The sequence below is a fragment of the Rhinatrema bivittatum genome, unplaced genomic scaffold, assembly GCF_901001135.1.
Source record: "Rhinatrema bivittatum unplaced genomic scaffold, aRhiBiv1.1, whole genome shotgun sequence".
Classification (NCBI taxonomy): Eukaryota; Metazoa; Chordata; class Amphibia; order Gymnophiona; family Rhinatrematidae; genus Rhinatrema; species Rhinatrema bivittatum.
Window position 1 is genome coordinate 30,811 of NW_021820349.1, and position 13,635 is coordinate 44,445.

The window sequence follows — 13,635 nt, forward strand, 5'->3', positions numbered from 1 at the left end:
ACAGAGGATCCTTAGCTGTGGGGGAGTGAGGGGTAAAGCCTGGGATAAGCACAGAGGATCCTTAGCTGTGGGGGAGTGAGGGGTAAGCCTGGGATAAGCACAGAGGATCTCTAGCTGTGGGGGAGTGAGGGGTAAAGCCTGGGATAAGCACAGAGGATCCTTAGCTGTGAGGGAGTGAGGGGTAAAAGCCTGGGATAAGCACAGAGGATCCTTAGCTGTGGGGGAGTGAGAGGTAAAGCCTGGGATAAGCACAGAGGATCCTTAGCTGTGGGGGAGTGAGGGGTAAAGCCTGGGATAAGCACAGAGGATCCTTAGCTGTGGGGGAGTGAGAGGTAAAGCCTGGGATAAGCACAGAGGATCCTTAGCTGTGAGGGACTGAGAGGTAAAGCCTGGGATAAGCACAGAGGATCCTTAGCTGTGAGGGAGTGAGAGGTAAAGCCTGGGATAAGCACAGAGGATCCTTAGCTGTGAGGGAGTGAGAGGTAAAGCCTGGGATAAGCACAGAGGATCCTTAGCTGTGAGGGAGTGAGAGGTAAAGCCTGGGATTAAGCACAGAGGATCCTTAGCTGTGGGGGAGTGAGAGGTAAAGCCTGGGATAAGCACAGAGGATCCTTAGCTGTGGGGGAGTGAGAGGTAAAGCCTGGGATAAGCACAGAGGATCCTCAGAGGTGGGGGAGTGAGGGGTAAAGCCTGGGATAAGCACAGAGGATCCTTAGCTGTGGGGGAGTGAGGGGTAAAGCCTGGGATAAGCACAGAGGATCCTTAGCTGTGAGGGAGTGAGAGGTAAAGCCTGGGATAAGCACAGAGGATCCTTAGCTGTGGGGGAGTGAGGGGTAAAGCCTGGGATAAGCACAGAGGATCCTTAGCTGTGAGGGAGTGAGAGGTAAAGCCTGAGATAAGCACAGAGGATCCTCAGAGGTGGGGGAGTGAGGGGTAAAGCCTGGGATAAGCACAGAGGATCCTTAGCTGTGGGGGAGTGAGGGGTAAAGCCTGGGATAAGCACAGAGGATCCTTAGCTGTGGGGGAGTGAGGGGTAAAGCCTGGGATAAGCACAGAGGATCCTTAGCTGTGGGGGAGTGAGAGGTAAAGCCTGGGATAAGCACAGAGGATCCTTAGCTGTGGGGGAGTGAGGGGGTAAAGCCTGGGATAAGCACAGAGGATCCTTAGCTGTGGGGGGGAATGAGGGGGGTAAAGCCTGGGATAAGCACAGAGGATCTTTAGCTGTGGGGGAGTGAGGGGGTAAAGCCTGGGATAAGCACAGAGGATCCTTAGCTGGTGGGGGAGTGAGGGGGTAAAGCCTGGGATAAGCACAGAGGATCCTTAGCTGTGGGGGGAGTGAGGGGTAAAGCCTGGGATAAGCACAGAGGATCCTTAGCTGTGGGGGAGTGAGGGGGTAAAGCCTGGGATAAGCACAGAGGATCCTTAGCTGTGGGGGAGTGAGGGGGTAAAGCCTGGGATAAGCACAGAGGATCCTCAGAGGTGGGGGAGTGAGGGGTAAAGCCTGGGATAAGCACAGAGGATCCTTAGCTGTGAGGGAGTGAGAGGTAAAGCCTGGGATAAGCACAGAGGATCCTTAGCTGTGAGGGAGTGAGGGGTAAAGCCTGGGATAAGCACAGAGGATCCTTAGCTGTGAGGGAGTGAGGGGTAAAGCCTGGGATAAGCACAGAGGATCTTTAGCTGTGGGGGAGTGAGGGGGTAAAGCTTGGGATAAGCACAGAGGATCCTTAGCTGTGGGGGAGTGAGGGGTAAAGCCTGGGATAAGCACAGAGGATCCTTAGCTGTGGGGGAGTGAGGGGTAAAGCCTGGGATAAGCATAGAGGATCCTTAGCCGTGGGGGAGTGAGGGGGTAAAGCCTGGGATAAGCACAGAGGATCCTTAGCTGTGGGAGGGAGTGAGAGGTAAAGCCTGGGATAAGCACAGAGGATCCTTAGCTGTGGGGGAGTGAGGGGGTAAAGCCTGGGATAAGCACAGAGGATCCTTAGCTGTGGGGGAGTGAGGGGTAAAGCCTGGGATAAGCACAGAGGATCCTTAGCTGTGGGGGAGTGAGGGGGTAAAGCTTGGGTGTACCCCTCTATTTAGTTCTTAAGGCTTTTTGTAGTTCATCTTTTGAACCATTATCGGTGACGTCCCTGAAGGATCTCTCTCTGAATGTGGTGTTTCTATCTGTTCAGTCAGGCCTTGACGTGTAGGGACCCCTTTGTTCAAATTTCAATGAATGGGGGTTCCTGGCGGGCGGTTCTGTCATTTTTTGTTGTTCTATCAGAGGCAGCTGCTTGAACTTTCTGCATTCCTGCATCTGGATGCTGCTAACCCACAGAGTTACATTTGTTGACTGTCAGTCGGTGTTTACTTCGGTGTCTGAAGGTTACCAATGGATTTCAAAGGTCTGATTAATTTTTTGTGTTGTTCAGTGGAGCAAATAAGGGGTGCAAGGCTTTGAAAGTTACAGCTCAGCGGCCCTGAGTTCAGATTAGATTGGAAAGGGAAGGGGACAAAGCGTAGGCAGCTTTCTGGTGCCAGTTGGGTTTCTCCGCAGGGATCTGCCATGTGGGGACTTAGTCATCTCTTCACTCTTTCACCAGACATTACCCAATACATGTTTTGCTGCAAATTAGTCTTTCAGGTTCCCACCTGCTTTAGGGGAGCTTCCGTACATCCCGCTCGTCTGGAGAGATCTGGGGTACGAACAGGAAAGGAAAATTGGTTCTTACCTGCTAATTTTCGTTCCTGTAGTACCACGGATCAGTCCAGGTCAGCTGGGTTTTGCCTCCCCACCAGCAGATGGAGACAGAACAAGACTTTGCGGACTCTGTCCTATGCCCCTGAGGTGCCACCTAGTGTCTGCCAGTATAATTCAGTAGCCAAGCAGAAACAAAGACATAAAAACCAGAACTGCCAACTAGAAAAACACTGCCTCCCCCCGAAGAGCAGAGGATAGGAAACACTGCAAAAACCACAGGTATCAAACAAAACATGCCGAAACGGAGCCCGAAAGAGGGACAGGCAATTAACCAGCCACCAGCCGAGCGGGCTCTCCATCTTCTCCCCGGGCGGGCGTCTGGACTGATCCGTGGTACGTACAGGGAATGAAAATTAGCAGGTAAGGACCAATTTTCCTTTCCCTGTACCTACCCGGGTCAGTCCAGGACAGCTGGGATGTACCAAAGCTTTCTCAACCAGGGTGGGACTGAGAGAGTCCCGCTCTGAGCACACTGGCCCCAAAAGAACCGGGCTCTGGAGCCCTGACATCGAGCCCGGGGATGTGCCTTGCAAAAGGCACATCCCCGGGCTCGATGTTAGGCTGCCCGAAAAAAGAACTGCGGCGATCGGAGCAATTTCTCGAAGAACGGGCCGAAAAAGCGGCAAAAACGGCAAAAACGGAGCGAACACCCGGCCGGAGGGTCCTCACACCCCAAGACAAGTTTCCTGAACCTTTTCAAATGTATTTATTTTTTACCTGGAGGAAGCGAGGCTGAGGGTGAGAGAGCCGAGACCCCCGGCGTCACCCTCTGCACAGCAGTTGTAGGGTTCCCAACCCTCTGCTCTGCAGCCTCGAGTACCAGGGGGGATGGTCCCACCAGGACCTGACAACCCCCTGGGAGGCTACACCCTGCTTGCACTGACTTTCCTTTTTCTTCTTTTAATTTAAAGGAACCCTAACAAAAAAACACCAGTGCTAAGCTACGAGAATCAGAAAACTACCCCTAACTCAGCACCAGCGAGAGACACTGGGCTTTGCACCTCCACCATCTGCTGGAGACAGAAGAATCCTGGCAGACACGAGGTGGCACCTCAGGGGCATAGGACAGAGTCCGCAAAGTCTTCTTCTGTCTCCATCTGCTGGAGACAGAAGAATCCTGGCAGGCACGAGGTGGCACCTCAGGGGCATAGGGCAGAGTCCGCAAAGTCTTCTTCTGTCTCCATCTGCTGGAGACAGAAGAATCCTGGCAGGCACGAGGTGGCACCTCAGGGGCATAGGGCAGAGTCCGCAAAGTCTTCTTCTGTCTCCATCTGCTGGAGACAGAAGAATCCTGGCAGACACGAGGTGGCACCTCAGGGGCATAGGACAGAGTCCGCAAAGTCTTCTTCTGTCTCCATCTGCTGGAGACAGAAGAATCCTGGCAGGCACGAGGTGGCACCTCAGGGGCATAGGGCAGAGTCCGCAAAGTCTTCTTCTGTCTCCATCTGCTGGAGACAGAAGAATCCTGGCAGGCACGAGGTGGCACCTCAGGGGCATAGGGCAGAGTCCGCAAAGTCTTCTTCTGTCTCCATCTGCTGGAGACAGAAGAATCCTGGCAGACACGAGGTGGCACCTCAGGGGCATAGGACAGAGTCCGCAAAGTCTTCTTCTGTCTCCATCTGCTGGAGACAGAAGAATCCTGGCAGGCACGAGGTGGCACCTCAGGGGCATAGGACAGAGTCCGCAAAGTCTTCTTCTGTCTCCATCTGCTGGAGACAGAAGAATCCTGGCAGGCACGAGGTGGCACCTCAGGGGCATAGGACAGAGTCCGCAAAGTCTTCTTCTGTCTCCATCTGCTGGAGACAGAAGAATCCTGGCAGGCACGAGGTGGCACCTCAGGGGCATAGGGCAGAGTCCGCAAAGTCTTCTTCTGTCTCCATCTGCTGGAGACAGAAGAATCCTGGCAGACACGAGGTGGCACCTCAGGGGCATAGGACAGAGTCCGCAAAGTCTTCTTCTGTCTCCATCTGCTGGAGACAGAAGAATCCTGGCAGGCACGAGGTGGCACCTCAGGGGCATAGGACAGAGTCCGCAAAGTCTTCTTCTGTCTCCATCTGCTGGAGACAGAAGAATCCTGGCAGGCACGAGGTGGCACCTCAGGGGCATAGGACAGAGTCCGCAAAGTCTTCTTCTGTCTCCATCTGCTGGAGACAGAAGAATCCTGGCAGGCACGAGGTGGCACCTCAGGGGCATAGGACAGAGTCCGCAAAGTCTTCTTCTGTCTCCATCTGCTGGAGACAGAAGAATCCTGGCAGGCACGAGGTGGCACCTCAGGGGCATAGGGCAGAGTCCGCAAAGTCTTCTTCTGTCTCCATCTGCTGGAGACAGAAGAATCCTGGCAGGCACGAGGTGGCACCTCAGGGGCATAGGGCAGAGTCCGCAAAGTCTTCTTCTGTCTCCATCTGCTGGAGACAGAAGAATCCTGGCAGACACGAGGTGGCACCTCAGGGGCATAGGACAGAGTCCGCAAAGTCTTCTTCTGTCTCCATCTGCTGGAGACAGAAGAATCCTGGCAGGCACGAGGTGGCACCTCAGGGGCATAGGACAGAGTCCGCAAAGTCTTCTTCTGTCTCCATCTGCTGGAGACAGAAGAATCCTGGCAGGCACGAGGTGGCACCTCAGGGGCATAGGGCAGAGTCCGCAAAGTCTTCTTCTGTCTCCATCTGCTGGAGACAGAAGAATCCTGGCAGACACGAGGTGGCACCTCAGGGGCATAGGACAGAGTCCGCAAAGTCTTCTTCTGTCTCCATCTGCTGGAGACAGAAGAATCCTGGCAGACACGAGGTGGCACCTCAGGGGCATAGGACAGAGTCCGCAAAGTCTTCTTCTGTCTCCATCTGCTGGAGACAGAAGAATCCTGGCAGACACGAGGTGGCACCTCAGGGGCATAGGACAGAGTCCGCAAAGTCTTCTTCTGTCTCCATCTGCTGGAGACAGAAGAATCCTGGCAGACACGAGGTGGCACCTCAGGGGCATAGGACAGAGTCCGCAAAGTCTTCTTCTGTCTCCATCTGCTGGAGACAGAAGAATCCTGGCAGGCACGAGGTGGCACCTCAGGGGCATAGGGCAGAGTCCGCAAAGTCTTCTTCTGTCTCCATCTGCTGGAGACAGAAGAATCCTGGCAGGCACGAGGTGGCACCTCAGGGGCATAGGGCAGAGTCCGCAAAGTCTTCTTCTGTCTCCATCTGCTGGAGACAGAAGAATCCTGGCAGACACGAGGTGGCACCTCAGGGGCATAGGACAGAGTCCGCAAAGTCTTCTTCTGTCTCCATCTGCTGGAGACAGAAGAATCCTGGCAGACACGAGGTGGCACCTCAGGGGCATAGGACAGAGTCCGCAAAGTCTTCTTCTGTCTCCATCTGCTGGAGACAGAAGAATCCTGGCAGACACGAGGTGGCACCTCAGGGGCATAGGGCAGAGTCCGCAAAGTCTTCTTCTGTCTCCATCTGCTGGAGGGGAGGCAAAACCCAGCTGTCCTGGACTGATCCGGGTATGTACAGGGAACAGTCCAGAGAGCCGCCCTATTGGAAAACCGATATCTCGGCTACGTGCATCATAGGGAAGACTGAAAAGTCTTGTCATTATTTAACTTTAAGGGTTTCGATCTCTGCTGTGGACACAAGGGCTGTACATTTATTCCCCTGCTCAGGTAGAGGAGGGAGTTAGATAAGCCTCTGAATTTGTCTACAAGTCAATACTGAGAGACTGCAGGTGGCGCTCCAGCTTATGGAGTAGTTTCAGGAAAGTTTTTGTTCCATCTCGTGGTAGGGATGTAAAACCCTCCACTGATCTGTAGTATTCCAGAAACAAAAATTAACATCTTTCCACTATTTTGTTTTGTTTTTGAAATTCCCAAGAAAAATAAAACCTGAAACCGAAGGTCCTTAGCTGTTTTTGTAAGAATGAAGCTCCCTTAGCAGCCAGGGCCCATTGGGTACAGTCGGCTGCTCGTGCTCACCTTGATGCTCTCTCTCTTACACCCATCAATACTGCCCAGGAGATATAGGAAAATGTGTGGGAAACTCATTTTGTTATAAACACGGACATTCTCAGCAACAATAAAAATTGAAAACAGGTCCCTCCCTATGTAAATTCAGTGAGGGCCACGGGTAGAACCGAGACTGCCGTTTCCTGTCGATGTCTGCCGCGCGTACAGGCCCGAGAGGTCACAGCCTTTACAAGGGTGGTGTTAACCGGACTGATCCAGAGGAGCTTTTGTACATCCCAATGGTCCTGAGGCCACCTGGCTACACGCCAAGTCATTTCTCCATTTCCTGTCTGATAATTTTTAGTGTAGACAGATGGACTCAGCATCCCGCCCAAGGATTTGCCTGTGAGGTGGAGATTGATGGCAAGAGGTTACAGGTAAGCCCTCATCCAGGCTCTCTATAATCTTACGGAGGTTCCCTGCTGTCTCACAGACAAGGACCCCCCCAGGGAAGGTGTTAGGTTATTGCATTTCCTCAGATCTCTCACTCCTCAGCCCAGCCCTGCTCTGATGCACATTGCAGGATGGTGTAGTGAGGTGATAGGGTGCAGTGCTTTACCCAAACACTGGCATATACAGGGCCTCATTTGTTTACAATGACAGCGGTGTAAGGGGGCACGCGCCTGCTAGCACAGTGGCACTAACTACAAGAAAAGCTTAGTGCAGGGGGCAGGAAACCTCCCTCCCCCCCCCCGAGAAGCAGAGACAGGCAAGACAACACCGTATTAACCTTTTATTTCACAGGAGCATCTAACAGAGTGGGGCAAGGAAGCGGGCAGGTCCGAAGCCCGGGGTGGTTACAGGAAGAGGACAGGAGGAGAGGAAAGAGCAGGAACCTTGGTTTGCAGATGAGGCCTTACTCTTTGGAGGCCATGTGAGAGAGCAGATCCACCACACGGTGACTGTAGCCGAACTCGTTGTCATACCTGCCCACGAGAGGAAGGAGGAGCAGATTATTTCACATCCTACCCTTCCTTCTCCCCACACCAAGCCCCCCCTCCTGAGCAGGCTGTATGCACTGCTATAGCATTACCTATATACATAGGAAATGGCCATGCTGGGTCAGACCAAGGGCCCATCAAGCCCAGCATCCTGTTTCCAACAGTGGCCAATCCAGGCCATAAGAACCTGGCAAGTACCCAAACACTAAGAAGATCCCATGCTATTGATGTAATTAATAGCAGTTAATGGACTTCTCCTCCAAGAACTTATCCAAACCTTTTTTGAACCCAGCTACACTAACCACATCCTCTGGCAACAAATTCCAGAGTTTAATTGTGCGTTGAGTGAAAAAGAACTTTCTCTGATTATTTTTGTGTTCTCTTTAGTGGTTTGTCAGGGATATACTGGGTTTCTTGGTGCTGTGCCTTCTCTAGTAGCAGTAACGTGACAGAGAAAGCCTGTCTCGACTGGCACAGCAGGATTCATGAAATGAAATCTCTTTATACCAAGAGTTTATTTAGATAGATAATATCTACGAATAGAAACTAAACACAGTGTCCACTTGCTAGGGGGATGGTTCAGACCCTCTGCACTTACCAGGAAATCAGCTTCACAAAGTGATCGTTGAGGGCGATTCCTGCATCAGCATCAAAGATAGAGGAATGACAGTCACCATTGAAGTCCATGGAGACCACCTGTGAGGATGACAGGGTCACATTAGGCAGCTACCAGTAACAAGATAACTCTTCTTCTCCCCTCCAAAACACAGGGCACTACTCTGATCCCAAAGCAGAATGGAAGAAAACCACAAGATATGCCCAACTGATTGTTCCCTAGATCATATCATTTGGTCTTTGAGGATTTTTTTTTCTCAGCATGTCATGAGAGACTAAAAGCATGGAGGAAAGATAGCGAGATATGGGGACTGCACAGCGAGACCTGCTGCCTGTGCATAAAGCGTTTTAAGGTCAGCACATTGTACAGAGACTGCAGTCCTACTCTGCGTCTCCTAGCTTACGAGCAAGCGTCTCGCCTGTCAAGGGATGCAGAAAATTACCCCCCCCTGGAGACACTAAGTCAATGCCACGTTAGGCAACTAAAATCCCTTTCCCCCCCTGGCTGGTTCTCTCTAGAGACTTTAGCCCTGGGCTGGTTAAGGATGAGCAAGAGCTGAAGTCATTGGCCCTCTCATTACCCATCTGCTGCAGAGGAAGTCTTACAAGTGCAGCAATGCCTCTAATTTATATTCTGCTTTATAGGCACTTGGAAAGTGGATTACATTCAGTCTTCCACAGACGACAGCAGTGCAGGCAGAGGCATCTTCAGAGAGAGCATGGAAGGGTCTCTATCTTTAAGGAAGGACGAGAGTTTAATTTGGTTCACCCTATCTGACCACAGGCCTTTCTTGAGAAGCACCCGACGCGAGTTTGCTATGAGTTTGGAGGTGGAGCCATGCACGTCAGCCCTGGGTGGAGGGCTCCTGGGATTGGCAGGATTCAGAGGAAGGCAATTTCCTGGATGACCCTTCTGCAATCCCTCTAACAACGAGGCTGGGCATCCCTGTGAGAAGCTGCCTCCTGATCATCTGCACGGGCGCCAGACACCAACACAGCAGTGCAGGCTCCTGCGGGCTCGGTAACGCATGCAATAGAGAAGATGATCCAGACGTTGGATGAGATGGGGAGAAAGGTGCAGACCCTGCTGCTTGGGCTGTGGTTTCTGGTACAATGGGGGGAGGGGGTAGACACAAGTCACTCCCTGTGCTTCTCGTGCGAGTTTTCCTAATGCAGAGATGGCACTGGCCTTTATATCCTCGATGGACAGATCACTATAAGAGTGATATAAACTAATGAGTACAGAGCAGATAAGCCACTGATCTTTAGTTCACAGCAGCAAGAGTTAGAAGCAGCCCTGGCCCTGCTATCGTCTCTCAGCTCTACCTCACGGTCACTGCAGTCTCACACTCTCGCTTCATTCATTTTGTGAAGTAGCAAAAAGAGAAACAGAGCTGCCACGTACTCCTCCTCTACCCATGGACGAGGGGGTAAAGGGACACCTCTCCCCCGTACCTTTTCTTCTGTGTAGCCCAAGATCCCCTTCATAGGCCCTTCTGCAGCCGCCTTCACCACTTTCTTGATGTCATCGTACTTGGCCTAGAAAGGTGGATAAGGTATGAAGGAGGCTGTTATTCTGCCCCACACCCCCCCCTTAAAAACACGAAACCCAACTCATGAGGCAGCAGGGACAGGGCTAATGCTCCAGCACTGTACTGTGAGGCTGAGCACACAGGTCAGTGCCAGAGCACCCGGCACCACACATTAATGTCTGCACTGCTACTCACAGCTTTCTCTAAGCGGCAGGGACGCTGTGAGGGTGAGCACGCAGGTCAGTGCCAGAGCACCCGGCACCACACATTAATGTCTGCACCATTCCTCCCTCTGCACTGCTACTCACAGCTTTCTCTAAGCGGCAGGGACGCTGTGAGGGTGAGCACGCAGGTCAGTGCCAGAGCACCCAGCACCACACATTAATGTCTGCACCATCCCTCCCTCTGCACTGCTACTCACAGCTTTCTCTAAGCGGCAGGTCAGATCCACCACGGACACGTTGGGGGTTGGCACACGGAAGGCCATTCCTGTCAGCTTCCTGCATGGGGGAAGCGAGACCTGGTATTAGAGGGGGAGGTGTTGACCCTTGTATCCCCTAACCCCTCCCAGCCAGCTCTCACTTACCCGTTCAGCTCAGGAATGACTTTACCGACGGCTTTTTAGCTGCCCCTGTGGAAGCTGGGATAATATTCTGGGCAGCGGCACGCCATCGCGCCACGCCTTCCGGAGGGCCCATCCACCGTCTTCTGAGTTGCAGTGTATGCATGGACAGTGGTCTGAGGAGGGGGACAATGAGAGTTAGTGCCTGCCACGCCCACCCCCTCCCATCCCCAGCGGGGGCACCCTCACCCCCAGCCAGCGGGAGCACCCTCACCCCCTCCCATCCCCAGCGGGGGCCCCCTCACCCTCAGCCCCTCCCTCCCATCCCCAGCAGGGGCCCCCTCACCCTCAGCCCCTCCCTCCCATCCCCAGCGGGGGCACCCTCACCCCCAGCCAGCGGGAGCACCCTCACCCCCAGCCAGCGGGAGCACCCTCACCCCCAGCCAGCGGGAGCACCCTCACCCCCACCCATCCCCAGCGGGAGCACCCTCACCCCCTCCCAGCGGGGGCACCCTCACCCCCTCCCAGCCCCTCCCATCCCCAGCGGGGGCCCCCTCACCCTCAGCCCCTCCCTCCCATCCCCCGCGGGGGCCCCCTCACCCTCAGCCCCTCCCTCCCATCCCCAGCAGGGCACTCACCATCAGCCCCTCCCTCCCATCCCCAGCGGGGGCACCCTCACCCCCAGCCAGCGGGAGCACCCGCACCCTCACCCCCTCCCAGCGGGGGCACCCGCACCCCCAGCCAGCCCCTCCCATCCCCAGCGGGGGCCCCCTCACCCTCAGCCCCCTCCCTCCATCCCCAGCGGGGGCACTCACCCTCAGCCCCTCCCTCCCATCCCCAGCGGGGGCACTCACCATCAGCCCCTCCCTCCCATCCCCAGCGGGGGGCCCCTCACCCTCAGCCCCTCCCTCCCATCCCCAGCGGGGGCACTCACCATCAGCCCCTCCACGATCTTGAAGTTATCGTTGATGACCTTGGCCACTGGAGCCAGACAGTTGGTGGTGCAGGAGGCGTTGCTATAGTAAGGACAGAGGAAGAGCAGAGGTCAGCATGGGGACCAGGGGGCAGCCCCCTCCTAGGATTACACATCACACCCTCTGGCTCCCTCCTTACCTCACTACTTTCAGAGAGTTGTCGTATTTCTCGTGGTTAACACCCATCACGAACATGGGGGCATCAGCCGAGGGGGCGGAGATGACGACTCGCTTGGCACCGCCATGGAGGTGAGCCTGGGGGGGGGGGGGGAAGAAGATAAGTTACTCCCCACTGGCATTACCTCCATTCATCCCTCCCTCGTCAGGGACTCACAGCCTTGGAACAGGGCCCTTGCTGGGAAGTCTGCATCCTGCATCCCCCTCTGCCAGTATGAGAGAGACATGGCCCCAGCCGTCCTCCGCCCCCTACCCCATGCGAGTACGAGATGGCCCCCCAGCCATCCTCCTCCCCCTACCCCATGCGAGCACGAGATGGCCCCAGCCGTCCTCCGCCCCCTACCCCATGCGAGCACGAGATGGCCCCCAGCCATCCTCCGCCCCCTACCCCATGCGAGTACGAGATGGCCCCAGCCGTCCTCCGCCCCCTACCCCATGCGAGCACGAGATGGCCCCAGCCGTCCTCCGCCCCCTACCCCATGCGAGCACGAGATGGCCCCCAGCCATCCTCCGCCCCCTACCCCATGCGAGCACGAGGATGGCCCCCAGCCATCCTCCGCCCCTACCCCATGCGAGCACGAGATGGCCCCCAGCCATCCTCCGCCCCCTACCCCATGCGAGCACGAGATGGCCCCCCAGCCATCCTCCGCCCCCTCCCCATGCGAGCACGAGATGGCCCCCAGCCATCCTCCGCCCCCTACCCCATGCGAGTAGGGGATGGCCCCAGCCATCCTCCGCCCCCTACCCCATGCGAGTAGGGGATGGCCCCATCACTAGGAGGCCTGTCTCCATCTGTGTGAGTGTGAGGCTGAGCAGTACTCACAGAGGCCTTCTCGGTGGTAGTGAACACGCCTGTCGATTCCACCACGTATATAGCACCTGCTTCACCCCATTGATGTTTTTGGGGTCGCGTCTGTTGGGCAGGGAGGGGAAAGAAAGGCAGCAATGAGAGGTCATCTTTGCTTTCTCCCGCCCCACGCCCCCCTCACTAGAGCGGGGGTACTCACTCCTGGAAGACTGTGATGGCGTGTCCATTTATTACGAGTTTCCCGTGCTCACTTGTCACTGTGCCCTTGAATCGACCATGGGTGGAGTCGTACTTAAACATGTAAACCTGTGGCGGGGGGAGGGGGAAGCAAAAGACTGGTAAAGACCATCAGCACCAGCATTTCCTGCCCTACATCCCCTGAAACGTCCTTTACGGGGAAAGGGGGCCATGGCAGTTCCTACCTGCCAGCAAGGATCAGTGCTAGGGTAAGTGCTGCCAGCGTCCCCCCTCCATCCCCCAGGGAAACACTCACCATGTACTCCAAGTCGATGAAGGGGTCATTGATGGCCACTACCTTCACTTTGTCAGACTGAAAGGCTGCACGTGCGACCAATCGACCGATACGGCCAAATCTAGGGAGAGGGAGGGAGAAGCACAAGAAAAGTTATAATGGACAGAAGCAGGGGCCGGGTAGGCAGAGGGAGCAGGCGTTAGCAGCTGTGAGGAGCAGAGGAGGGAAAGCTGCTGGAGGACTCTGCTGCTGGCAGAGTCCTCCAGCAGACAGACAGACCTCCCTCCCCCACCTCCACACGACAGGCTCCAGACAGTGACCCACGGGTGCAGGCCACAGCCACTCCTCAATCCCCTCCCCCCAAAGGCTGTGCTGCTAAATTTAACTGAGCCCTTTGTGCTCCTGCCCAGCTCAGTATCCATCTTAAAATAGGCAGAGGTCTTCCAGCGCTTCAGCTGGGCACCATCTGAGAAGGTCACATCCCCCTCCCCTCCAACCTGCAGACGGAGGGAGGCAGGGGACGGGTGTCAGACCCCCCCCCCCCCCCACCACCTGATTTACAGCATCTCAGAGCAGATCCCCGACCGGTTGTCCTCTTACTCCAGACACTGCAGCTTTAAAAAGAGAAGGACCTGCAAGTGATCTCCCCTACCAAATCAGCATAAGAGGGTTCTTCAGAGATTAATTTGGGGGGGGGGGGGGGGGGGATTCTGAATTTTAAGATCACATCTAACGCTCTCTTTACCCCCTTTCTGTGAATAAGGATTCCCCAGGTTACACAGACCTGAGCTGCGGCAGGCAGACAGCCTGGGGGAAAGTGACTCAC

At 55.2% G+C, this 13,635-nt stretch overlaps 1 protein-coding gene across 1 annotated transcript; it reads right to left on the bottom strand.

Annotated features, from left to right (window-relative positions):
- Positions 1-7,448: 7,448 nt before the first annotated feature.
- Positions 7,449-12,991, bottom strand: LOC115081553 (glyceraldehyde-3-phosphate dehydrogenase-like). The gene is given in 13 exon segments (XM_029585985.1): positions 7,449-7,654; positions 8,268-8,365; positions 9,740-9,823; positions 10,238-10,316; positions 10,403-10,437; positions 10,440-10,490; positions 10,492-10,554; positions 11,313-11,394; positions 11,492-11,607; positions 12,353-12,423; positions 12,426-12,442; positions 12,537-12,643; positions 12,831-12,991. Coding segments are annotated over 13 exon segments (876 nt in total). The 5' UTR covers positions 12,834-12,991; the 3' UTR covers positions 7,449-7,584.
- Positions 12,992-13,635: the final 644 nt, after the last annotated feature.